The sequence below is a fragment of the Mandrillus leucophaeus genome, unplaced genomic scaffold, assembly GCF_000951045.1.
Source record: "Mandrillus leucophaeus isolate KB7577 unplaced genomic scaffold, Mleu.le_1.0 Scaffold9, whole genome shotgun sequence".
Taxonomy (NCBI): Eukaryota; Metazoa; Chordata; class Mammalia; order Primates; family Cercopithecidae; genus Mandrillus; species Mandrillus leucophaeus.
The window spans coordinates 7,688,340-7,715,440 of NW_012109807.1; the positions used below are offsets into that span (position 1 = coordinate 7,688,340).

At 48.6% G+C, this 27,101-nt stretch overlaps 1 protein-coding gene across 1 annotated transcript in view; it reads right to left on the minus strand.

Moving 5' to 3' along the window:
* Positions 1 to 27,101, minus strand: part of INPP4A (inositol polyphosphate-4-phosphatase, type I, 107kDa) — a 72,554-nt gene that overhangs the window by 28,717 nt on the left and 16,736 nt on the right. The window contains exons 4-17 of the mRNA XM_011969623.1: positions 26,260 to 26,378; positions 23,770 to 23,886; positions 23,406 to 23,485; positions 21,593 to 21,704; positions 20,581 to 20,671; positions 19,911 to 20,058; positions 16,144 to 16,274; positions 14,094 to 14,198; positions 13,505 to 13,613; positions 11,207 to 11,221; positions 7,203 to 7,386; positions 5,670 to 5,888; positions 4,463 to 4,601; positions 720 to 752 (exon numbers count right to left, since the gene is read on the minus strand). Coding sequence (XP_011825013.1) covers positions 720 to 752; positions 4,463 to 4,601; positions 5,670 to 5,888; positions 7,203 to 7,386; positions 11,207 to 11,221; positions 13,505 to 13,613; positions 14,094 to 14,198; positions 16,144 to 16,274; positions 19,911 to 20,058; positions 20,581 to 20,671; positions 21,593 to 21,704; positions 23,406 to 23,485; positions 23,770 to 23,886; positions 26,260 to 26,378 — 1,602 coding nt within the window. The remainder of the gene's footprint in view (positions 1 to 719; positions 753 to 4,462; positions 4,602 to 5,669; positions 5,889 to 7,202; positions 7,387 to 11,206; positions 11,222 to 13,504; positions 13,614 to 14,093; positions 14,199 to 16,143; positions 16,275 to 19,910; positions 20,059 to 20,580; positions 20,672 to 21,592; positions 21,705 to 23,405; positions 23,486 to 23,769; positions 23,887 to 26,259; positions 26,379 to 27,101) is intronic.

The following is a 27,101-nucleotide window of genomic DNA, read 5'->3' on the forward strand; positions in this document are numbered from 1 at the left end:
CTCCTGACCTCGTGATCCGCCCGCCTCGGCCTCCCAAAGTGCTGGGATTACAGGCGGGAGCCACCGTGTCCGGCCGAGCACACATTTTTTGTAAAGAGCTAGACAGTAAATATTTTAGGCTTTGAAGGCCACGGGTTCTCTGCTGCAATGATCTCTGGCACTGCTGCACAAAAGCAGCTGTAGACAATCCATGAACAAGTGGGCAAGGTTGGTTTCCAACAAAACATTATTTATAAGAGCAGGCTGTGGACAAGATTTAGCTCAGTGCTGTAGCTCGCCAACCCCTGAACTAGAACCATAAACATTGGTTTCTACATGCAAATGCAGCAAAGAGATTACATTTCTGGCACTAACTCCAACTGAGGCCCATAGCGATGTCTGGTAAGAATTCTAAAACCGTACCCAGAGAGTCCAAAATGTGTACCTCCCTACCTCAGGTCACCCACGTCAGGAAGCCCAACGCGCTCATCTGAAAAGACTTTAGAATGTAAGAGTAAAACAAAGACATGTGGTAGTCTGCCTCAGGTCACAATTTCCTCCGCTCAGCTGGTCCCTCATCAAACCTGCGAAAAGTGTTTCATGCCTCACAACGAAGGAGGTCCTGGAATACTTTCCCGACTCTGGGATCATAAGGCAATCTTTGGTAATTTAGCTACAAAACACTACCTGAGTATTAAGAAAGAGGGCGTCAGCAGGAGCCTTGAACGGAAACCACGTACCTGGGCTGGACTCTTCAGGAGGGGGGCTGCAATCTGCACAGAAATGGAGGGCGACATGGATGATTAAGGAGCAGCACACAGTTCAAACCAAGCAACTCAATCTCAGAGCAGCTGCGTCAGCAGCTTGCAGTAACGTGGCTAACAAACAGAGAAGAGGTCTTGGTGCCTGGCTGCCTCTTCCCCAAGAAGGCTCACCAAAGTACTCCGGCAGCAAGCCCTCTCAGTGGTAAACAATGACAGATTCCCCGGCTTAAACATTCATGTTGCCAATGCTTCAACATAAAATGCTCTTCGGGATGTGCGATCTAGCTTATTACAATGTGATAAATGCCGCAGGAAAAAGCACCCACATAAATCACATTGTAGTGGGGGAGCCCTGCGTTGGCTTGCGGCATCTGGAAGCAACTTGTAAGGAGAGAGACTGACCAGCACACAGAGTGTTCCCCGGTCAGGCCTACTGCTCTGATTCACCGGGGAAGCCTGGGCTCAGGATTGACTGCTGAGATCCCAAGTGTTAAGATCCAGGAATGAAACCAGTATACCAAAAAAAAAAAAAAAAACGATGCCAATCTTCCACATTTAAACCAAATGCTAAGTTTTGTGATTTAGGGGTAGTCTCCAATTAGAATGTCCCTTCAGGTCCTTAAAGAACACCAATTTTGATTCCATTTAACCTTATTTCAATTTCGTATTTCCCTTAAAAACTAAACTTTCCAGTTAACTGGGTGCACCATCTGAGAGAAAACGAGTTTGAAAAGGAATCATGGGAGAAAACATTTATGTTAATTTATGTCTGAGCTTTTCAGTTCAAAGAATGTCTTCAGGATGCGGAAATGAGGTGGCCTCAGATCCCGGATCCCGAAGAACAGCCAGAACAGCTTGATGGGGATTTTATAACCTAGGTTGTAAAGAAGGGCAAAGCATCCTTCCTCTCTCATCATCTTTGGAAGTGACTTTTCAAACTGGCAAAGAGGAAAGAGAATACAAAGGCATCTGTAAGGTGAAGAGTTCAACCTCTTCGTTAACCCAGATACCCTGAGACCATGTTGCTAACAAAGGTAGAAACCCACAGTGATTCGGAACTGTGGCTCTTACATATTGATCTGCTCATCAGGTTATGCGAGGCCTTGAAAAAATACAGATTTTTGCCTCCCCATAACCCATCTTCTAGGATTCTGAGTTTATGAATGAGGAGGAAGGTCTAGGAGCCTGTTTCCCAACAGCTGGGTTGGGACCGTTGCTGTGAAGGCATCAGGGATTAAACCCGATTTGCTAAATTCATCTTTCAATCAAAGGGGAGAAAGAGGGGGTCTTCCCTGGTACTCCTGGAATAATGGTTTGTAACTTGCCTTGGGTCATGCAGTTGGGAACAGATGACCACTCTGGACTTCCTCTCTATACACACACAGATTCCAGCACATAATCTCAGGGGTACAAGAACCTGCGGGTACCCACAGACCCCAGACTAAGAAAAACTTGGTGTAAGGGTCTCTTTGGGTATGAGGAGAGTGACAGAGCGTACAGGAGGAAGGCAGTGGAAGCCACTAAATCCTAGTGGGGCAACAGTGGTACACCTTGGCAGGTGGGGGTGGAGGGGCACGGGAGACTTTTGGAGAGATGAGAAGAAGGGAAGTTTGAGGAGCCTCTGTGGTTTTGGCTGGCAGATACTTGTCAGTGGGTCCCCCACAAAGCCTTGGCCCTGGGTGACCCTCACCTGCCAGACAGGGCTCTCTGATCAGGGCAGGGCAGCTCTGAGGCAGGGCAGCTCCCTGGTGAAAAATAAAAACCAAGGACCTAGGACAGGGTATAGCACTGGAATGAAAAGTGATGATGCCTTTCAGAGCAGTACAGAGTCATTTTCACATAATAAATATGTTGGTGTGAACACACCTGCTCATTAAGCCAAAACAATGGCTCCAGTAACTTGGAATGCTATAAAAAGCCACGCAGAGCCAAGCCGTGGCACTGTGGACAAGACTCACCGAAATAAATACCTCACAGACTGCTTCTTTCTGATCCTCCTGCTTACACTGAGGACTGAACAGCTTCCTGGCTGTGCTAAAAATGTTTAAATTAAGGACCATCCACAGATAATTTGGTGGCATATGGTTTCATACATTTCTTTGAGTACTGATCAGCAGAGTTAGACTCTCTCAAATGTAAGTAAGCTTCACATTCCCATTATTATAACAGCTGATTTTTATGGCACACGCAAGCCAAACCCTAAATAGCATAAATGCTCATTTAAATAACTTTAAAACTGAATAAAAATGTATCTATATTTAAACAATACAGGATGTGCCTAGAAAAAAAATGACACTTAAGTTAGGGATATAATCCCATCTGATGAAATAAACTAGCTCCCACATTTAAAACAGCCAATAAATTACTCTTTTCTTTATCTGTAGAAAAATTTAAAATCACAAGATAATAAAGTGGAAAGAAATAAACAATGAACTTTCAGAAAGTTTTCAAAAGGAACACGATTTACATAAAAAAGAGAACATGAATAAAGATAAAACAGTTCCATGAACCAATCACAGGTGTGGGGAAGTGAAACTATAAACCCCCAGAGATGGAGAGATGGGTGACGGGACAACGGTCGAGACAGAGGCTCAAGTGAGACAGTGCCCTGGAAACAGACTGCAGGCGGAGTAAAGAGGCAAAGGGCGTCTGACAACCCGAAGGGGGATTTGCCCAGAGGCTCTGACCAAGAAGCACGCTGACACCTTGAATGGAAGTTCCCCAATTCAGAATATAAAACCCCTCATCACAGGAAGCCTAATCCCAGCACATCTGGGCCTTTCCTACTATGGCTTAAAACTCCCACAGGAGAACAAAAAGGAGGCAGAAGCTAGGTCTGTGGGCAAGTCTCAGCCAACTAGCTTGTAACTCTCCGGCTCTTACAGGAAAAGACGGGAGGCACCTCAGTTGCAGGGACCGTTTCCCAGCTTTAAGGCTCTCTGCAGGACAGTGTCCTGGCGTGCCGTTGTCTCTGCGGACAGGAGACTGTTGTGAAGCGTGCTGCTTCATGCCAATGAAGAGTTCTGCCAAACCACCCGACTCGGACCACAAGAAGCCCAGGAACAGGGGCCCACTCTCTGTTACCAAGCCCCAAGGCAACATGCCTCTGCTGCGTCAGAGAGTGCCCAGCCAATGCCAACCAGCTTTCAGACGTGTCCACTGGACCTGCCAATTTCTCTCATCCAGCTGTGTCCCTGCACAATTCCCCTTTCCCCTTTCACTCAACCAATTCCTAATGCCATAGACAATCACATCAGAAAGGCGTCTGCATCCTGGCCTCCTTCAGGTTCTCAGATTGCTTTACAAACCTGAAAAGCCCAGGAGGCCAACCCTTAGAGCCATGATGGTGTATCCCAAGAGGACCCTGAGATTCTGACTGGCAGAGATGCAGAATCACACATGGGCTCCAGTTACATAGAAAGGCAACCGGAGACTCCGCTCTCACCGCCCGCTGCTCCGTGCACTGGGATGCCCCCGCTCCACCTGGCGGCCCTCCCTGCAGTCTGCGTGGGGGAGGAGTGCATGGATCAGAGACACAGACAAACGGAAGCAACACAAGGTGAAGTGGAGGCAGCGTGTGGGAAGCATGGATGCATACGCACGTGTGGTCAGATGAGGATGGCATGCAGCGGAGGGCATGGTGGAGGGGCATGGTGAGGAGGGGACATCACAGAAGGGGTCTTCTGGTCTGATCCAGTAGGCGTGGCTGTCCGGGTTACCTTTCTTGCTGGTGCAGCTGCCTGCACAGGGGAAGACGTCCTCACAGCCCTCGCCGTGCAGCCGCTCCCTCTGCAGCAGCTTGTCCACACGCTGAATGATGCATTCTAGGCTCTTGTCCACGTTCAGCCACACTTTCTCCTTCCAAATCAAAGGGGCCCGTGTGGGTCAGCTCTCCCGAACAGAAACACAAACAGAACACAAACCAAATCGCCCTCCACCGATCCCCTGCCCTGGGCTTCCACACTTGTTAAACTACCTCGAAGTTTAGAAATATAAAGATGATTCCTAATTCCCCATTAAAGTTGCATTTGCTTTTCAATGATGCATCGATCTCCTGTGGCCATTGTTTTTAGAGTTTGGGAGAGGTTTGCTAGTAACTCTTCTGGGGGCCAGGTGGCCCTCCAGTGCTGCCTGAAGGGCCACAGGGCACTGTCCCATCTCCTCCTCCTGCCACTGCAGACTTCCTACAACCGTCACACACAGACAAGATGGAGGTCTCCTTTGGATGGAAGGGAACGGAAATTTGGATAGAGGAGGTGAGGGAGGTCTGGGAGTGATGTGCAGAAACACACGCAGCATATAGGATGCTACTTTGCTGCTGATTAATAGTTCAGGGCTCGCAGAACAATGCCTCTAAGCGGTAGTCTCAATCAATGGCAAAAACAAGTTGTACAATATGTCACTCCCTCAAGAAACACAGATCCTGCTCCCGGCGCCAATTCTCTGAGGAACAATAATGTGATGCAGTGTCAGGGCGGCCGCTCCAAAATCCACAACTACTTGCCCCAGCACCAGAGCTCCCACATCCCCACATACACATAGCCCTGGAAAATCTAACAGCAAACAGAGCACTGAGGAAGTAGGAGAGGCCTGACTGGTCTCAAGCATCCCAGGGCCACAGAAGGCACAGGCGGCAGGGGAAGGAGAGACCTCCAACAGGGGAGGACAACCCACTTCTCTTCCTCTTCATCCAGGCCTGAGGCTGGCCCAGGCCCCAGCACAGCTCTACCCCTATCTGGACACCAGGTTTCCAAAATAGTCTCCCTCCCTGCATCAGGAGCCAAGGAGCCATCCAGGAAGGAAACCTGGAGCTTGTTCACAGCAGTCAAACCTTGAGGCACTTCGGAGGGACAGAGACTGGCAACAGGCTTTGCGGTTTTCGGCCCAAGTCCAGCAGTGGGGTGACAGCCACGGCAGCAGACTCACCCACTCCTCCTCGTGCCAGTCCACCTGCAGGGAAGATCGGCTGTTTCTCCCTGTCCACCGGGCCATGAGGGTGTCCTGGTCATTTCTAAGCATCACCTGCTCCTCCTCAGTCGAAGTGGGAGAAGCCTTGGAGGCAATGTAGTCAGGCCGCGCGGCGTTCAGCCCATGGATGGAGTTGGCCAGGAGCTTGCAGTCGCAGACCGTGACCAGCTGCCGTGTCTGCAGGTGCACACAAACCAAGGCTGCTGAGTCCAGGCCAGGGGTTGGGGAGGCCCCTGCCTTATCTGAGAAATGGAGAATGGGCTTAAAGCCCAGTACTGCACCCCTCTGCCTTTCTCCACAGTGCAAAGCAACTGAAGGGCTACATCCCTCAAGATGTCTGAATACGAAGACGGCCATGTGGCCCGCTGGGGCTGAATCTTAACAAGAATTTCCCACCAAGCAAGAGGAAAAGAGGGTGAGAAATCTCTGACATTCTCTGATCCCTGCCTGCCTCTGACCTGTGACTGCTAGGGGAGGGGCCTGCAGAGACAGCCCACTGCCCCAGCCTTGACAGACTTCCTGGTCTGTCCTCCACCTTCCAGCGAACAAGTGTCCAGGGGTCAGGTCTTACTTTGGTTCAATTGTGGAAGTCTTATCTTTCGTTCCTCAGCATCTAATACATCAAGTTCTGGGTCTGGGTAGCTGGCCTCCTGGCACAACATGTCTGGTTTAGGAGAATTCTGCACGCATCACGGGTTCTGTGGTTCATAATGTTACTGCTGACAACTACATCTTTCTTTTCCAGTGGATCTAATCCCTACCTCACACTCTTTATGCTGTGTGAACACACGTGAAGGATATTACACATTCTGATCAGGAAAAGCAGTTCAATAGCACAGTGAGCGTGAGTGCAGAGGTGCAGTCAGAATCTGTGTGTGTTTGTGTGTGACTGTGTGTGTGTGTGTGTGTGTGCGCGCACTGAGAGGGAGACTGAGTGATGGGAAAAGCATCATCCATCAAAAGGGTCTGATAATAGCCACTTCCTCAGTTGGGATTAATACTTACATATTTTTAAATCAGGATCAAGTTATGGCTAAGTAGAAGCTGGTGTACTGACTGTATGTAAGCCAATAAAATTATATTGTTCTTATCTTATGTCTGTATAATAGCTCAGTTTCTGTTTTCAAATTCAACTACAATAGAAATGTGGCAAAAAAAAAAAAAAAAGTGCTGGTTAGGCTGTTACTGAGAAAGAGGTGGAACTGTATTAGCCTCAACAAAATGAGCCCCACGGACTCACTGAAGGGCACACATGCCTGAGGCTGCACCTAAGAGTCATGAGCCCTGGGCTCTGCCCTTTGTCTGTCCAGCTCTGCGGACGAATCACGAAACCACCCTGGTTTCTGTGGGAAATGGACCTCAGGTAGACCTTCAAAGTCTTCCCAATGTCACGCTCTTTGTGGACCACCTTAGGCACACCTGGGCTGCCCGGCGGCCCCCAGAAACCCAAGGAAACTCCCCAGCCCACATGCAGCAGGGCAGCCCTCCTACCTTGTCTGCCAAGATGGCGAGTGTCCTCTCAAGGCCAGTGGCAGACCTGTCCTTGGCTGCCCTTGACAGCCGCTCTGCATAGTAGCTGACTTGGGTTTTCAGGGTGTTGATCTGGGCGATGATCTCCTTGGCTCTGACGACGTCCTGTGGTATGTAGATTATGGACTGGCAGCCAGATGATGTACTGGAAAGGATAAGAACAGATTCTAAGGGATTCTCCAGAATCTGTAAAGGACGACAGCATCATCCCAGCCCCAGTCACATTAACCCTAAAATGACTCAGGGATGTTCTGGGACTCAGGGCTGTTCTCCTAGGCTACTCTAGTTGTTGATGAGCAAAGTATATCTTAGTGGATTCTTCCTGTCTATATGGCAGAAGCTTGAAATATTAAACTATGACTCAGTCTTTCATCTGTATTTGCATGTATCTGTATTTTCACTTGTGTATGTAAATGTGTGAACAGGTATTGAACAATCATATCCCGTAATCACCCAAATGATCATAATCTTTCACCTCACAACCTCATCTATTAACTTATAAGCAGTACTTCAGTGGAGACGTGGAGACCATCTACAGAAGAAGGGGTCAGGTTATCACAGTGTAGCAGAGACTGCAGTGGGTGTTGGACTTTGTCCCCAAGCAACCAAAACCTATTTTTTTTCACTTGGCCAATCAGGAATTCAAGCTCCCTGTGAACACACCCACAGTCATCCTTCCTCTCATGTCTGACCCCAGCAAGTCCCTAGAAAATTGGGTTTCCTTTCCCTTTCCTTCACTCCAGGACTTCCCTAATTTGAGAACTAATGTTTCATCAAATGAAGAGAAAGTGGAGAACATGCCAAGCCACAGGCAAAGCCGGACTCCTCAGTGGCTGTGAAACCCTGGCTCTCCCTCCTTCCCACCTCTTCGCCACCAAGCAGTGTGTGTGTCTAGGGGTCTGATGCCAAGCCTACAGCCTGGCCCCTCCCAGCACAATCAGGAGGCTCTGAAGGACCAACTTCATGTCCCCCCGCTATAGGGGCCTGGCCAGCGTGTTGGGTCCAACTACATGGTGATGATGAATTGCGTGTCTCTTAGCCTGGATCCCAATCAATGCAATATTATACATTTATTTTTCAGACCATCTGAGGAAGGTGAGGAAAGCAGGAAGAAGTACAAGCCACCAGTGCAGAGGGTCTCCTCCTAAAATTTGAAATTGTGAGCTCTGGGTAGAACTGGTGTCCCTTCACACATAGGATGAGGGGTCCTGACTGGTCCCTATATAGAGTGACCCTTTGAATTCTGAGGAACAGCGAGAAAGAGGAGGAGCGAGGGCACCTCTCACCACATCCTCCATCACTTCCCCTGGAGATGACGGTCACCTTGCTCAGGGCTGAGAATCTTCTCCCACTGGCCCCTTCCCAGGGAAGTCCCAAAGTGGGTCATCAAGAAACCACCACTACCCCTTCCCTTGCTGGATTATGCGGCAAACATGCAAAAACCGAAAACCAAAGCACCCCAGAAAGAAACACCACCACCACAAGCCCGCACGCCACAGTAAAAAACAGTGGATGTGCCAGAAGCTCATGCAGCAGACCGCACTCAAGCTCGCGGGGCACAACAGGAGTCATTCCACAGCACGATGTGCACACGACTACTTTCCAATCTGCAATCACTCTTCCAAATGAATAGCTGCCTTCTAGGATCATTTCGTCTTAAAAACACAATCTCAAAATAGGGTGTTAAAAAATCAATTCAGCCAAGCATGGTGGCCTATAATCCTAGCACTTTGGTAGGCCAAGGTGGGAGGACTGCTTGAGCCCGGGAGTTCAAGACCAGCCTGGGCAACATCGGGAGACCCCATCTTTTAAAAAAATGTAAAAATGTGTTAGGCATGGTGGTTTGTGCTTGTGGTTCTGGCTACTGAGGAGGCTGAGGCAGGAGAGTCAACTGAGCCCAGGAGTTTGAGGCTGCAGTGAGTTTTGATGGTGCCAGTGCACTCCAGCCTGGCGGACAGAGCAAGACCCTGACTCCAAAAATGGTGAAAAAAAATGGATTCTTCCCAGACCCCCAATATTTAGAGTACATATATTAAATGTGCTGTATGCAGATCTACTTCTGTGCAAGGAGGTGGCCGTGTGCCCTTCAACAAATATATACCCTCTGCCCAGGCCAAGAGAAAAGCACTGCCCTCTACTTGCCCTGTGTTCTCACAAGTCATGTTTTAACGATGGTACCTGGGACTTATGCACGGGATATACATGGCAGAGGCAAGAAAAGGCAAATTTCAAAGAAGTACTGTTTAGGATGATGAGGAAAATAGAAGCATGTGTGCTCAACTACCTAGTTTTAAAAACCAGGCGGCCACATGAAGGCGGCAGGATGGAGGTGTAGACATGAAGCCCAGGGGCAGCCCCAGGAGGCAGTATCCTAGGTATGGCCCTTGGACTTTGCATTAGGACCCCACCCCAGACCCGGACCTACCCAGAGCTGGGGTCATGGGCTAAACTGAAGATGCCATGAGAGTGTAAGGGTGGAGTCTTGTGGCCCTGGCCAGGAACTGCTGGTAACTGCTGAGCAACAGTCACTCTGGACATGAGAAGAGCAGGATCACCTCTGCAGAGGCTGAGCCCCCATGGAGCTGGGTTCTGCAAGGGTAGGAGGATTGGGAGGCTGGGTCCCCTCCGCCTGGGATTTAGCCCCTCACAGTCTCCAGGCAGGGACACTCCTTCTGCCTATAACCCTCCCCACTCCATCCCCTCCCCGCTTCGGGGACAGTCTTGTATACGGGGAGCAGGGGGCAGAGGGGAAAGGGGTGACCAGGCCCAGACTGGGCAATGGAGGGTCCTCAGAGGGAACCCAGGAACTCAGAAAGTTCCCCAGGAACAAGGTTCAACCCAAAACACCTGGGTTGGGATTTACCCAGGAGCAGGCCTTGGTAGCAGCTGGGCCTTTGGCACTCTCCTCCCATTCCTCTTCCCCTGCACCCCTAGACTCAACCCCTAAGTACTTTACTTGTCCCCTATGGGAAAGATCAGGCCTTGAAAGAGGCCCCAGTAGAGAAAAGGCAGGGAGGGGAGGCTGGGAGCCACTTCCACAGAAGTAGCATGGGTCTCCTCCGTTAGGGAGGCGGGAGCAGCAGCGACCGTCCCTAGATGCCCTCCTCCCTACCTTGCACCTGAAGTACCCTCAGGGAAAAGGACCCCAGGGGGAAGCTGAGAGGCCTCAGCCTGGACATGGAGGAATGTCCTCAGTGCTCCCTGCTGTCAGATGCCCCCAGCAGAGCCTGACACCTCCAGCAGGGCCCAGCCATAGCCCCTGAGCCCCATGGGTCACAGGCTCTGAGGCAGCAGCATTTCTTGAGGGGCTGCAGGTGCCTCTGAATGAAGCACCACTGCAGAGCCTCTGTTATGAGCCTGGGGCAGCAGGAGGGAAGCCCAGGCAGCAGACACTGTGGATTCTAACTGTCAACTAATTATCTGGTGGCAAAAGCCACTCAGTTGTATTAAATCTTGGTTTGCACCCACCCCCAGAAGTAAAACTGACCCTGGTAACAGTGTTGTTAAAATCAGCATAAATTAATAAGTATCATGAAGAGGTAGGCTGGCTTCATTTGTACAAGGGGTAATAGTGAAGTGAAAACTGAAAAGCCACAAGATTCCTGTTTAAGACAGAAAGGGGTTCCCAGCTGCACCCAGGGGCTGACACGAGAACTCGGCACCTAGAGGCTTCCCAGGTTGGGCCCTTCCTCCTCCTGGGAGAAACAGAACGAGGAACTTTCTCAGAGCGAGCACGGCAACACGCGGCTGCCAAGTTTGAAAGGTAAAACAGCAGACTGAAGATTGGCTATTCATTATTAAAGAACATTGCAGTTGGAAGGGAGAACTGTCTACGAGGTGCGTGACTAGGAACCATGGCAGCACCACGGGGGAAGCCCACACGAGGAGGGGTGGGGATGGCACAAGCTTTCTCTGCGTGAGGACGAGACCCAAACAGACACTCTCTCCACAGACAGAAAACTCACCAACACTCCTCAAAACTGCTAAAGAAAAGAACCAAAATGAAATATTAGCAGTTTGTTAGCAAATACCAAATGCAAAAACAAAAAAATTAAAAAGCCAACTTATTTTTTGACAAAATACTTAAAATTATGTGTTGAGGTCCCAACTACAGGGATGACTACAATTATGAGCCCGACGTGCTTATTCCTCAGGGCAGCCTCACTCCCTGTGCTCGAGCCCCAGGGAGATATCCCACCTCAGGCCAAGTTACCTCTGCATTGGAAGGAAAGTTCAGATCATGAATACCGTATCCATAAGTGGCTTGATGGCATTAGTAGGAAATTAAATTGAAACTTATCTATTTGAAAAATACTAAAGAGGTATTTTGAGAAATAAATTCTAAAGTTAACATGCAGAGTTATCAGGAATCAACACCCCAAGCCGCCTGGGATGAAGACCCCCAGGAGGCCCCCTTCTCGACTGGCCACACAGAGTTACTACGCGTTCTCCTTCAGGCCCCACCCCGTCTCAAGCTGCACGCTCACACTCTCCACAGGGCAACATGCAATGGAGCGACAGACACGCTTTCTGGCTGGCTGTGCAGAGCTGCGGTGGGCACAGGAAGCTGCGTCTTCTTCCTATTTCCCAAAGGGACGCTGGAGTCAGCGAATCCTAAGGCAGGTCCAGTTACCTGGTATGTCTTAGGGAAGCACCCTTGGGAATGAATCGAGGCCAAGTAGGTTGTCTGGGGGCCTGAATTCCCCTTCCCTATTTCTCCTCCCGTCTCCAGGACTCACTGGGCTCTGGGCTGGCCCAGGCAGCCTGTGCATGTATCTGAACGTGACTTCTCACAGGGCACGCTCTTCCGTTCCCTGCTCAGCCTTGCCCCTGAGCAGTGATGCCCCTAGCTGCCTCCCTGACCCCCTCAGCCACGGATCTGACCTTTTAGCTCCTTCCAGCTCCAGCCTAGAGTCCGTTTTCTCAGGTCATGTCCTGACTCCCAGCCGCGGCAGCACAGTCAGGTGCCACCCACCAGCTCCGTGGCCTGTGCCAGAGTTCTTCACCCGACCATCCATGGGATTCTTGTGACGCTCCCTGGGCCTCTGCTCACCTTCCCTCACACTGTTCCATGCTCGCTTGCTGAGTCCGACCCTCCCCAGCCCACACGCTGCAGGGCTGTTCATGGATGCCTCCGCTTGCTCCTTCCCACCTCAAACATCTCTCTGCAGCGCCCCCTCTTCTCCTGGCCCTTCTGACGAACGCCTGCTCCTGCCTCTTTCCATCCTGTGAGAACCCTGCTCCAACACTGTTTTCTTCTCATTCACCTTACCTCATCCACTTCTGTCTTTCCCTATCAGCCCAAACACATGCTAAGTCATAATTATTCTCCCTAAACCAAACACCTCATGCTACTTCCTCTATTTTACCGTCACAGTCCAAGGACCTTACTGGTCACCGACACTCATCACCCCCACTTCCTGAGCTGCTGAAATCTTCACAGGTGACGTTCTGGAAGATCATCAATGCCTCCCGCACAGCTAACACAACAGCTTGGGTTTATTTCTGGCTCTCTCCCTCCCACCCCTGGGGGCTGGGTGGATGCCCTGCTCCATGCACCCGAAACAGCATGCTTGTTTCGGGCATTGGTCACGCCAAATGGCGCTTGCTGACTTATCTACTCCCAGGCAAGGCCCTGAGCTCCTGGAACCAAGCCTAGATCTGCTGGGCACTGTACCTCTGGTCACAGAGCAGGCTGGCAGCAAGGCCAGCCCTCTTAGCTCTCCGCCGCCGGCACCGCGCACCCGGCCACATTTCGCCACGTGCACTGCTTCTGCCACGTCTTTGCCTCACATGCCCTTCACCACCCGCCCTACCTGGAAATTTCCTGCTCAGGACAGGAGCTCTGTACGGCCCCCCAAATCTTTCAGAAACTGGGAATGTTTACCCCTGCTGCACTCTAGGAAACAGCGTGCTCCAGGCTCAGTGCCCGTGGTGCTCAACTGACTGGCCAGGGACTCTAAAGGATGCCGAGCCAGCAGAGTCCGCACAGGGTGGCTGCCTGGAGCACCACTTCTGAGGTGGGATCACAATCTGCTCCTCATTTTGCAGGACAGGACCATCGATCCAGTGCCCTCATCACCCACCCAGCTCAGTCACACGCCAACAGAGCAGCACAGGCTCCATGAGGCAGATCCTCCCGCCACGCAGAGGCAGATCAGATGGCTGGATGTTCTTGTGGTCATACTTTGATTTTATTTTAAACGGAGAAAAGAAGCATCAGAAAACTGTACAAGGACCACAAGCTCTCTCTGGCTACTTACTGTTTCTTGGTCTCTTCAAATTTGTGCAGCTTTTTGCGGAGACCTCCTGACTTAAAACCTTGGCAGTGTGCTGCTGGCGCCCCGATGGTGACGATATCGTAGTTCTGATCTGAATGACAGAAAGCTCTCCTCCATTACTCTGGGCTCAGGCCTGTGGACAAGCCAGCTATAGGGATATGCACACAAGTCTGGGGTCCTGACCCTCCCTCCCACAGCCCTGGCCGCCCAAGGGTCTCCTGGAGCCCAGTGCCATCACCTCAGCAAAAAGGGGTTCCAAACATTTCAAGTGGAGCCACACGGGCTGCAGAAAGCCACCCTGTAACTCCTGTTTGCATCCCTCCTTGGGAAGAATGGCCTACAGGCAACTTTCTACTGCAGAAATACAAAGGGAAGCTAGAGCGAGGAGAGACAAAAGGAAGGGGTGTGGGCTCTTAACAGAGACCTTCTGAAGGTCTTTGTGACAAATCTCTCCTCCCAGCCGCCCAGAGCACACAGGGAAATGGGCAGATGTGGGGCACTCAGGGACCAAGTACCTAGAGAGAAAAGCAGCAAAATGTGATTCAACGAGAGGGGGCAGAAAAATAGGTACCTGATCCTCCATCGTCTTGAACTCTCATCCTTTGTATGTGCAAGTTTGTGGGAACAAATTCTAACTTTTTATCTGCTTTCAAACTGCTTGCTTTAAACGAGGGCCCTAAGAAATGGAACAGGAGAAGATAAAGGCCATCAGCACGCATGCTGCGTTCACGAGCTGCAAGTAGAACATGGAATTCAGAGGATGCTGTGGCATATACGCAGGTATGTGTCAGCAGTGGCCTAGAAGGTTCTGAGTTGCCATGAGCACATTTCATTTGCAGGTGGCAGGTGGGTGAGACGCCAAGGGCAGCCCGCTGGTCGGGAGAGCTGGTTCTGGGTGCTCAGGGAATGAATGGCGCCAGGGAGAACTGGCTTCAAAAAGCTATGGTAACGATGCTGCGTCTTCCAAGACCCAGCTCTCTACTGAGAGATCTGATACAAAAAATGTCATTCTGTGCAGCACGATGTCAGCACTACTGGAATAAGCAAAGGGGTCCATGCCAGAGACTGCCTGTTCTGACTCCAGAGACCGCCATCATCAAACAGCTAAGAATTTGGTTTGGCTAGAGCAATACATCTCAACTCTCGAAGGCGATGAAGAGGCCTTCTCAACCCTTCAGGCCCATCAAGATGAGCAAATGCAATACAGCATTGATTCCAGCCTTCTGACACATGAACTTCGATGTTTCCCTGTTCACGTCTGTTGGTTAAGGAGCCTGGACACTATTTTATAACAAATATCCACAATCTTGTTTCTATGATCAGAATCCGTAACTAATTAGAGAATCACATGCCTACAAAATAAAAGGATTGCAAATTAAACTGACAACCACAAGAGTAGAAGAAAAAAACGTTTCATCTAATGAAAAATATCAACTGATACTGCCAGCATACGAATCGCAGACCAGCCACTGTGTGCCCCCAGTTTGCCACAGGAGATGGCTCTCTAAGGACTGATACTTAGGGTGCAGTCCACAGACCGCGGCATGAGCGTCCGAGAGCCTATGAGAAAGGCACAATCCCGGACCGCCACTTCAACACAGTTCTCAAGGAATCCGGGTGCACACTGACATTTGAGAAGCTCTGCTCTAGAATACTCAAGGCTGGGTGGGTTTCACACTTTCCCAGGTAAGAGGCAGCAGGCATGGGTGAGTCCCTCGGTTCCTTCCTGGGCAAATGCTGCCGTTTCTCCTGGTGACATACTCAGACCCTCTCTTCAGACTCACGCCAAGCCTAAGCAACACCTCCTTGTCAGTTCTGCATTTGGCTTCTTCTCATCCAAGTTTACGGACGGGTTCATAGGTTCTGTGTCAAAACCACATTAAGGGCTTATGGTTTTCCTTAAACCCTGAAATTCCATTATGTAGAGGAATCAAAGGGAAGAATCTAAAAATACAGAATACTTCAAAATGCTAAAGTAATACATAGAGTAATGAAAAACCAAAAAATTCATTCCACTTGGAATAAAAAAGGTGCAAGAACAGATTTCTAAATCTGCCCTGAGAGTGTTTTGAAAATCAAATGGCATCTTTCAAGGAGAAACAGTGAGGTGTTCATTCACACTCCACTTTGCTTTCTGTGCCTTAAAATACAGAGTTCCCCCTTAACAATTTATATGTTTAACAGAAGTTACCCCTGACTCTTTAAATCGCGAAATCAAGAAAACCTGCTTTGTTTCCAGGCGAGTGACCTACATCCTTTCGGTCACTGTACTGACATTAGTCCAAGATGAAGAAATAACATGAACCAGTAATAGCCCGAGATTTCGCCTCCCCTAAATTTCATTCCACAGTGACTGTTTTGGTAGATGACACCATAGGAGGACTCTTCACTGCAATTCACAGATTGGTCTTTTTAATTAAGATCTGAAAAACCCATATTTGAAAGAATTCACACCTACATGAGAAGTTATTTTTAAAAATCCATTAAAGGGTCTGTCAGTGGGAATGTGTAAGTGGCCCTGTCTTCCAGATCTCTGGCTGGGAAAGCAGGGTGAGTGACAGTGAGTGAGAGTGTGTGTGTGTGCCTGTGTGTGTGTGGGGACAGCATGGGGGTGCGCCCACCTTTGTACTGATGGAGGTCGGTCAGGTTCTCCTGGTATGTGAGGATGATGGTCTGGTACTGGGTGACAATTTGACGCCGGAGGCTCTCCCAGCAAGGGGACAGCTCTCCCAGCTCCTCCAGCTCACACACTCTGAAAGCAAGACACAGATGCATCAGGCTGCGGGCTAACTGGTTTCCCCAGAGAGGCCCAGGAGGCCTACCCAGGACAACAGCATTTGCAGGGCAAGAATCACGGATGCCCAGGGCGGGCCAGGACAATGGTTACACTACCTATCCAAAGGGCAACTAGCTACATGAAAGGCAGACCACTGACCACACGGGAATGTATCCAGAGTAGCTTTTCACGGGAACTTAGTCAAATGTTCAAGGGAAACTAAGTGCAGGTGGGGAGAAGGAGGCAGGGCTGCTGGGGAGACGCTTTACCTTGATGACCTGCAGGTACCCTCAGGCACAGGCTCAAACCACAGCCCACCTGAGTCTGGACAAAACCACGTGTGATCCTCCCGGAACAGAGAGGACTGCAGGCAGTGAGTAACCGTCCCGAGCCATCTCCTGCTTGTCTCATCATCTCCCCTAGGAGGCTATCAGGACGGCGTTTCTCATCGCCTCCCAGGTTCTCCTAAGGTGTGGGCCTTCTGCCCTCCCCCTGATAAGGGAGCTGCAGAATCTAAAACTGCTCAGCTGCAGCCTAGAGTTGGCTCCTCAGCAGCGGAGTTCCACAGATTGCACTGCCGTCACAAGCCCTTCTGTCTCACTGCCATCCTTTCTGGGTATGGGACGAGGACCATGGGAGCTGGGACCTCTGGCTATTCTTCCTTCTGTGTCTATGTGAGAGAGGAGCCGTCTGAACCTAAAAGTGGCCCGCTGTGTCACTGTGGATGAAATCAGGCCAGATCTTGTCTTTATGTGTGTGCTCGACAGAGGCACAGGGTAACAGAAGGGGGAAGGGGGAAGAGGAGGGAGGAGAGAAGAAAAAGAGGAATTGTCATCTCCAAAAAAATAAAAGCTGTATAAGAACTGAAATATAAATTCCTTAGCTCAGCAATGAAGAACAGCTACACAATCATAACAGCAAAATCACAAGATGGATTTAAAAACAAAAACGATAACCAAATTAGGAAAATGGGGACTGGGAAGGTATAAAAGGCCAAACCCTCAGCATAGAAAATCGGTAGCTAATCCCTGAAATTGATTAATGAAGAGAACACTTTACACATATATTTAGAAATACATCAGTAAACACTAAAACTCTAAAAAAGTGATTGTTTCTGGGAAGCAGATCAGAAAGTAGAGCCCCAAGAGTTGTTTTTAGTTAAAACCTTTCTGCGCTATTTGTTTTTTTTTATACTGCACTCATGTTTTCCTTTGAGAAAGAAAAAAAGCTAAATTTTATATAAGGTCTTAGGAAATCTGACTTGTCTAAATTGTTTTTAAAAGCTGTGCCATTTTATTCTTATTAAAATAGCAAAATTAATGTAAAAGGACACCCAGAGCAGGTAGGGCTACATGGCCAGCCGCCCCATGACCTCAGGCCGCTCTGAGCACAGCCGCTCTGTCTGCCAGGCCACTGCTAGTTTCTGTCTCTGGAATGTGTCTGCCGTGTTCATGTGACTGCTTCCTAGGCTTTAGGTGTTAGTTTAACGTCATCATCCCACAGAGGCCTGCCCTGAGCACCCTCTTTCTTCTCACAGTTCCCTTTTCATTCCCAGCACACGCGGACACATCTGGAGTTCCTGTGTGAGGTTCCCAGTTCTGCTTCCAACCAACCCCCACACTGAGCTCACCAAGAAGCCTCCCACACCGAGAACAGTGCCTGACATGTGGTTGTTGCTGAAAACGACAACAAAACCCTTGAACTAAAGCACTTGTTAAATGAATGAACTCTTGGCCAGGAATGGTGGGTCATGCCTGGAATCTCAGCTTTTCAGGAGGCCAAGGTGGGAGGAGTGCTTGAGGCCAGGAGTTGGGGACCAGCCTAGGCAACATAGCAAGACCCTGTCTCTACAACAGATGAAAAAATTAGCTGGACATAGTGGTGTGTGCTTGTAGTTCTATCTGTCCAGGAGGCTGAGGTAAGAGGATGGCTTGAGCCCAGGAGTTTCAGGCTGCAGTGAGTTCTGATGGCGCCACTGCACTCCAGCCTGGGTAACAGAGCAAAACCCTGTCTCAAATAAAAAATGAATAAACTCTTTAAAGTTATAATACACCATGTAATGGGAAATTTAAACATAAAAACCAAAAATACATGGAAAAATAGACTGTCACTATGTAAATACACAAAAATATGGACAAAGCTTAATGAAAATTTGTAAAATTAAAATTACTAAAATATGTGCATACATGGAGAAAGCAATTGGCAAAATATTAACAATTGGTGATTCTAGGTGAAAGGTATCTAGGTGCTCATTGCATTATTCTTGCCCTTCATCTTTAAGTGTGATGTTTTTTCCAGATAAAAAATGTAAACAAAATAGCTCTTTGAAAACAGCAGGATTCTGGCAACCTTGCTTTCTTTCATGCTTCTGTTATATTGTGTTTATAATCAACATCATTTGAGGACAAGGAGGAGAAATGACAGTCTGAGACTATCCCCCAAAGTTCCTATGTTGGAAACTTTATCCTGAATGCCACAGTTTTGAGAAGTAGGACCTTTAAGAGATGATGTGGCCTGAGGGCTCTGCCCGCATGAATGGATTGATGTCATTATGGTGGGAATGGGTTGGTTATTGCAACAGTGGGTTTGTCATAAAAGCAAGTTTGGCCTTCTCTCAAGGGCGCTCTTGCTGTGTGATGCCTTCTACCACAGGATGATACAGCATGAAGGCCCTCACCAGATGCCAGCACCATGCTTTTGGACTTCCCAGTTTCCAGAACCATGAGTCAAACACTTTTCTGATCATTATAAATTACTCAGTCTCTGGCATTCTGTTACAGCAGCACAAAACTGAAACAGAGAGAGACAGGGGACATAATCTGCACGGCCTGGGCCACCTGTTGGGCTTCTCCTCACCTTAGGGCTGACAAAATATGCCCTGGGTTGAGAGATGCAGAAGGGTTAAGACCCTTATGGGACCACAGTGAGCTGACAGGTCATACTCAGTCTTCTGGAGCCCTTATCTATGACCCTAACCTAGAAAACTACTGCTGGGCAGCTAGGATCAAACAATTACCAGTTATTTCTAACTTTCTGAAGGACTAGTGAGAGGGGAAAGAAAAGAAGAGAAGGCAGGCCAGGCATGGTGGCTCACACCTGTAGAGGCAGAGGTGGGTGGATCACCTGAGGTCAGTAGTTCGAGACCAGCCTAATCAACATGGTGAAACGCCATCTCTACTAAAAATACAAAAATTAGCCAGTCCTGGTGGCGCACACCTGTAATCCCAGCTACTTCAGAGGCTGAGGCAGCAGAATTACTTGAACCTGGGAGACGGGGGCTGCGTTGAGCTGAGATTGCACCACTGCACTCCAGCCTGAGCAACAGAGCAAGACTCTGTTTCAAAAAAAAGAGGAGAGGAGAAGGGAGGAGGTTCTGAGTGCAGGACACACATCTGGGTTCAAGCACACTGTCTTACAAAATCCCTGCACAGGAATCCATGATCCCAATGAGCACACTGAGGCTTAGGCAAGCCAAGGCCACAGAGCTGCAGGGGAGAGGCTGTGTCTGCAGTCTGGTCTATCTGATGCCCGTGCTCTGCCCACTATATCTCAGAAAGGAAGGGGCACATGATATGGGTATGATGGACAGTCAGTCCTTCCGTGTGGCCTCACCTGGCTGCATCTTCCTCTAGTAGGAGCTTCACGAACTGCCGGGGCACGTGCAGGGAGAGCACGCTCTCTGCCATCTGCTCCAGGATCCGCAGGTGGTTACCATCGGTGGTTGGAAACCGGTACATGCGGCAGATGGCGCCGCCGAACACTGGGGTGGGATGACGGGAGACAGGCTGCATGTGAACTGGCTGCAGACCTGCCTCGTGGGTTCTTCGCTCCTGGCCCTCGGGGATGGTGACAACTCAAGTCCTCTCACTGTTCATCTCACGGGAATTAAAACACTTACACCAAAAACCCACCAAGTGACTAAGTCTGAACGCTTCTTCCCAGCAACATGCAATCTTCCTGTCCCAGAACATGTAACTAACTCTAAAGCGTGAGCAGCTGGGGGCAGGGAGGCTGTCGCCAGTCACCAACCCCAATGTGAAACAGGAAAGAGTGAGATGAAGTATGACTTCCTTGGAGTATTACTGACTCTTTTTTATTTTTTAATCCTCTTTAAATGAAAATTATTATTGTTTTTTGTAGTAACTCTTTATATGCTGCAAAAAGAACACGAGGATAAGCAGCAGAGAGGGGACAATCGCAGCAGGTGGGGAGCAAAGGGGACTGCGGGCCCAAGTGGATACTCACAAGAGAGGCAAGAATACCAAAGGAGGAAGCTGTTTACCCGATTTCAGCAAAGTGTCCTTTCGCAACGAAGCATATTTGGATCGGATTCCTAATGCCTCCGTCAAGCTCTCATCGACGGGAAGAACCATCTGATAATGTGTAAGGAAATGCACAAGAAAACTGTGAGATTCAGATGACTCCTGAACACTCAGCAGAAACAGTGGCCTAAATACATCACAACAGAACTCTTAAGATGAACATCCACCATGAACTCTACAATAAAGAAGCTGCCCAAGCCACAAAGTAATTCACCTCCCAGTGTGCTGAACCACTTCATGCACACACAAGTCTCTAGGCATGCGTGGTTTCTCAGCCACTTCACCTTGTGTTTCAGTGTTCTGATGTATAAAACGAAAGGAAGAGAATAGATGATGCCAAGGGATATTTCCAGAACTAACATTCTGGGCTATTTTGGGTGAAATGAGACATCTCTGTATTGTACAACAATGACTACTTACCAGCGCTGGGGCTCTGAAATTAGAATTTTTCTTTGAGTGTCTGTGTGAGAGACTGTGCATGAGAGTGGGTGCAGGAGGGTGTAGCTGGAGAGGGGGAGGAGGATCGGGGAAGAGGGGAGCATATGAAAAGGTGAAGGTATGCACCAGGAGACTGCAGGGCATGCATGTGTCTGGGAGAGGAAGATATTAACAAAACAGGACAGATGACCTGGGTCCTAAATGCCTCTTCACTTGCCCTCCACACCCCCTAAGTTGCCCCCTGACTGCAGTTCTTCCAGCAGGGCTCTTTCCTGCTTACTCCTGCCCTCTAGATGTGGCCAGTATAGCACCTAGAACACAGGCAGGCTCCAGGGCAGCAGGGCTTTACGGACGGGAGCCCTGTTTCCTGCTTCAAGGTGTGCCTAAGGAGGACCGGAGTGTCCATGGGGAGCGGCATCAAGCAGCAGGCCCTGCCCGTTGCTGAGCACAAAGGCTAAGTCCACGAGAGCCGCATTTTTACCGATTAATTCCCTTGCTCTTTCTAAAGGAGAGGAGGAAAGTGGCGTAACTCACCCTCCCATTGACAGTGTCCACAGACCGGGTCACAGGGGGCCGTTGGTCTGACTTCTCCTCCATCTGCCAGCCAATCACGGTGATGTTACCCACACGGTCACTCTCTGCAGACCTGTGATGTACAACATGCTTTAATGAGTGGTGCTGCAACTGTGCTTCTTTTCTGCTGAAATGCAAAGTCCTGGCCATACTGGGTCATCAGGGTCCTGGGGGCAGCAGGGCCGAGCTGACTGACCAGTCGGTCAACATTCGCTGTGTACACAGGGCTCCTCCCCAGCGAGACAGACGAGGAAACCATGGGGCACAACGGAGGGCTGTGTCTGAACGGACAACGCACCACAGGGAAGTGTGGACGTGCGGGTGAAATCAGAGGGGGCCTCCTTGAGGAGGAGCCAATGCTGTTCTCGAGCTGCTGCCAGTGCCTGGGTTCACCCCTGCCCAGAGGGTGAGGGGGACACGTGGCAGAGTGAGGACTAGAGAACACCTTGTTCTGGCCCTGGGCCCTTTTCTGTTCCTTCCCACCCCACCCTCAGGTTTATATTAGCCCAAGGCCTAAGCCTGAACTCCAAGTAATGGAATCCAGCCAGGGCTCCTTGAAGCCCTTGAATCCTGAGATGACAGAGCTGATGCTACCCCAGCCTCAGTCAGCTTCGCCCTGACACCTTTTCCTTACACGATCCCTCTAATTTTACCTAGGTGGCTGATGGTGGCCTAGGCTCATCTGATCCATCCAGGGAGCCTGGGGACACCCTGGAACTTCAGGCTTTCTATTTACAAGGTCTCACTTAACCAGGTTCTAAATTTTTGTCTGGTCCCATCTACTGACCATTTCCTTTGTGATTTCCTCGCCCTGTCCTCGTGCCTGTGAAGTCCTTTCCTGCTCTATCTGTTCAATGATCAGTCGCCTTTAGCTCCTTTAAAAAGAATGGTGTCCGTTTTGTACATTTAACTCTAACCCAACTAGAGTTAACTCTGACGCATGATGTAACTAAATATTTTTCTCAAAGTCCTTTTCCTTACATGATCCCTCTCATTTTACCTAAGATTTTTCCTTTTTCCTTTTTCCTGAATGAAGTTCTCTAAACAAACTATGTTTAGACGATGCTGCAGGGTTCTCATCCTGTTCACTGATCAGATAGTCAACGCCTGCAATACTGTCTTTACTTTACTTACAGTAACTTCAGAACGTCTCAACACTGCAGGGACTTAATTTTTTGTCAAATTTTCCTAGCTATTTTGGATTATTTTCCCAGATCATAGTTCTCACAATTTTTACATTATTCTGAAAAAAGAACACCATGTCAGAGTTTTTGGTGGGAAGTGCCCCTAAAATGATTTGGAAGGATTGACATCCTGGTATCTTTCATCTTTTCATCCTGGGACACGGTGGGGGTTTCTCTTTCATTCACTCATTCGTTCCACAAACATTTATTGGGCACCAGGCACTATTCTAAGTGTCTGGGAAATAGCAGTGAAGCAAAGCAGACAAAACTCCCTGCTGTCTGGGAGATTATATTTTACTGGGGAGGGGCTAAATAACAGAGAAACACACTCAGTATTATTAGATATGTATCCAGGCCTTCCTTTAGGGCTCGGAACAGCTGTGCTCATATCTCCTATGGATGCTAAAAGTTTCCATTCCCTGATAGGCTAAGTAATTTGTTTTGCCTCAGGAGACAACACAGTGTCGCCACACAGACTGCTTCTGGGAAGGGAAGGGTGCGCTCTCAGTATAGGAAATGGGTCCTTTCCCCACCTGTCCCTGGACCTCATCATTCCAGATCCTTCCAAGGGAATAAAACTGAACACCAACCTTAGTGTTAAATGCAACCTATGATGCCTGTCCTGCAGCAGATCTTTGACAATGAACGTTCCAGAGCCCAGTAAATACATCTGAGGAAGAGAAGGAAGAGAGGCAGCATTGGTGTACTTGCTTTGCTTCTGATGCAATTACCACGGCCCCAGAGAGTACAGCTGACTGCCTCCCACAGCACCTCTTACTCTGATGTCAGAAGCCCGATGGGAAAGCTTAAAAATTTGCAAAGACAAATGCATTTAGACATGAGCTAACTTGTGAGCCAGTAGTGAAGTGAATCTGTGTTCACCTCTCATTCAAATGATTACATAATTTTTTTGAAAGGGAAGAAAATCCCACGAACTACAACACATTACTTAACTGTTCCCTGAGATCTATCTTTGACATCATACACGGAGAGTTTGACTTGTGTCATCTGATTGATAAGAGAGTCTTGAAAGAAGGCAATACTGCTTAGAAATATAGGATTGTTGGTTCCCTAGAACAGAAAAGGAAATAATCAGAACACAGGGTTGGGTTTTTAAAATGTAATTGCTTTTGAAATACATCAACATTTTCAGAATGAGAAACTAACATTCTCACTGTCTTGAATCAACACGAATGCTAAAGGCAGCTCAAATAAATACATAAAACAAACAAACAAACAAAATCCTCTGCTTTTTAAGAGAGGAAAAGGAAGTCTGACAGACCATGACAGATCCACATACAATAAATCAGCCCATGAAACAAGCTGGGCCTGAGGACTCATTTCATGGGTTTCACACTCAGAGGGAGGAATTTCTAAAAACTGAAACAAGTTGGATGTCCACACGCACTCTTAGTTTTATGACTTAAAGTGTAATGTGTATTTAGACCTACGACTTTGGGTTATTCCTTTAAGAGGTACAAACAAGCAGATGAAAGAGAGAAAATGAATGGCTTAAGTGGTTTATTATATATTTCTAGAAGCCTGTGTTTGGAATAATTAAAGCCTGACTTTTTAAAAGCTATCCTTTTTTTAGGATCAACTACTAGTTTTTAGATCATAGGTGACCATTTCCCGGCAGCTTAGCCGTGTCCTCCAAAGCCCCGTAATACCATACTCTCTCAGGTACCAGGTAATTATCACAGCCACCGTTCCCTGGGCCTCTGCCTCCGTTTTCTCTCTGCAGATCCAGATCCAGGCGGTCAAGCTGACCGGACAACTCCACCTGGGTGGGCTGCTAGGGCCTCGACCAACTCATCTCTCCCTCTACCCGCCCTTGGCTAAGGCCACCTCTGACTCCCTTTCCAAGCAGGCTAAAAGCCCGGGCATGCACTTTGGTGCCTTCTTCTCTGTTGTTCTCAACCACCCAGTGATCATTCATTCACTCATTCCTTCCACAAACATTTATTGGGCACCAGGCACTATTCTAAGTGTCTGGGAAACAGTAGTGAAGCAAAGCAGACAAAACTCCCTGCTGTCTGGGAGATGATATTCTCTTGCAACTCCCCTTGCAAGGTTCACCTTCAAAGTCTCTGTCACACACTCCTTTCTTTCCACTCCCTCCCACTCTCACTCCTCCAAATGACTGTCCTATACAAGTTAGGACATCTGGCCAGGTGACTCCCCTGCCCAGAAGCCTACACTGGCTCACTACCGTGTGCTGATTAACACCACGGCCTTCAAGGCTTTCGTTCCTTGCTCTCCTACGTGTGCCTTTCACACACCGACCAGGATACAGTTAGACCCCAAATCCGCATGATCCTTCCCTGTGGTCACACATCTGCATAACCACAACAGAACTCTGGCGGGCTCTTCACATGGAGTCCCCCAACTGGCTACCTGGGCATCACCTGGGAGCTTGCGAGAAATGCACTTGGGAGAAATGCACTTGGGAGCTTGCAAGAAATGCTTGTGAGAAATGCAGACGTACTGAAGCAGAATTTCATGAAGCCCCACCCTAGGAAGCCTGTTCTGAGAGTCAGATAGGATCCCAGCCTCCTGGTGCTCTCCTCACCTTCCTACTCCAATACTTCCCATACTCGCTGTGCACAGGCGCAGCCATATTCATTTCTGCCTCCCCATCCACCAGCTGGTCAGTTCCTCGGGGCAGGGACTGTGCCCTGGTGGGCTCTGTATCATCCACAGTGCCTGGCACTATGCTTAGATGTGTAGGTAGCACTCGACAAATGCTTAGAAAGCAGAATTGTTGACGTGAACTTGGAAATAAGTTCCTAAGACACTGAAAGGGTGGGCTAGCTTCCAAAATGCACAACTGGTGAAGAAGAAGAAATGCAGTTAAAGTTTGATAATTCTTCACTTTACAACTGCAGAATCTCATGCCACCGACTCCTACACTTAGTGTTATGTAATGTGCTCGATGATCTAAAAGGATTTTGCAAAATTCCCTCCATAAATGTTTATCATGTAACTTAGTGGAAAACGTAAACACGTAACACAAAACTCAAAAGGCTGTAAAAACAAAAACCAACAAAAATAGGGGTATGTTTGGACAAGAGAGTGGTTAATAGTTAATACTCTTCTAAGCTTTGATTAATGAGCACAACTCTTCCAAAGTAACAGCCAACTGGAGGTGACAAGAAGGAATTAGGTCTTACCTCTTACAAGGCAATAAAGCTTACAGGATTATTGTTCAAAAACAAGCTGCCAATAGTTAATCAATAACTGTAAAGGATATGGCAACATAAATGCTACCCAGATGAGTAAATGTGATGAAAAATATCAATGTACTGAAAACCCACGGGAAAATAGCAACAACTCACGTAAATACGGCTTCAGCTACAGATGCACGAGTAACTGAACATCAGGACAAGAGACACCACTAGAGAATGCCCCACAGCGCCTCAGGGAGGGACCACCAGCACCCACCTCAATGATCTCCGTCTGTGCATGCTTCGTCCAGAATGCCTGAGGAGGGGTGGTGACACTCACCGCAACAAAACTATTTGGCTTTCGATCTAGCGATGGAGTATGCAGCTCACTGCAAGCTACAGAATCAAGATGGGAAAGAAATGAATCCTTTAAAACCAGACTCTCATCAGTTCTCTGTTCCAAATACACTCAAAGAAAGCACAAAGAGTAAACGACATTCAAAGAGGTGAGACGATCACATCGTCAGTTGTCACAGGGAGGTGATTTTTAAAATTTGAAACAATCTCTTTATACGCCCCCTCCCCAGCACCCTCCAAGAGAGCAATGCCATAACTTCAGTGAAAGGCTGCGCTGACGGGGGCTTCCCATGTCCCTGGAGTGGAACACAAAGCCAGAAACCTCATATAGGTCCAACCCTTCGAGTCTGACCTCGGTAACTATTCCAACTCTAAGCAATCACGCAAAGGAGCCACGGAGTCTATGAAATCTAAGACAGAGCTACCCGTGCTTGCATCCTGTGACTGCTGTGGCTGACTCTGAGCATATGGTGCCCCACGTGTCCTGGCAGGTGGATGGATGGATGCTGGAAGAAAATCAGAATTCTATGGCAAAGTAAACAAAGCTCTTCTTTTTTTTTTTTTTAAGTGAGCCACTGTTCATTTACAATCAATGATAAACCACATATATGACAGTGGTCTCACAGATTATAACGGAGCTGAAAAATTTCTATTGCCTAGTGATGTCACAGCCATCCTAACATCCCAGTACAAACACATTTCCTTTTCTATGTTTAGATACACAACTGCCAATAATATTTAGTACAGTAACATGCTGTCCAG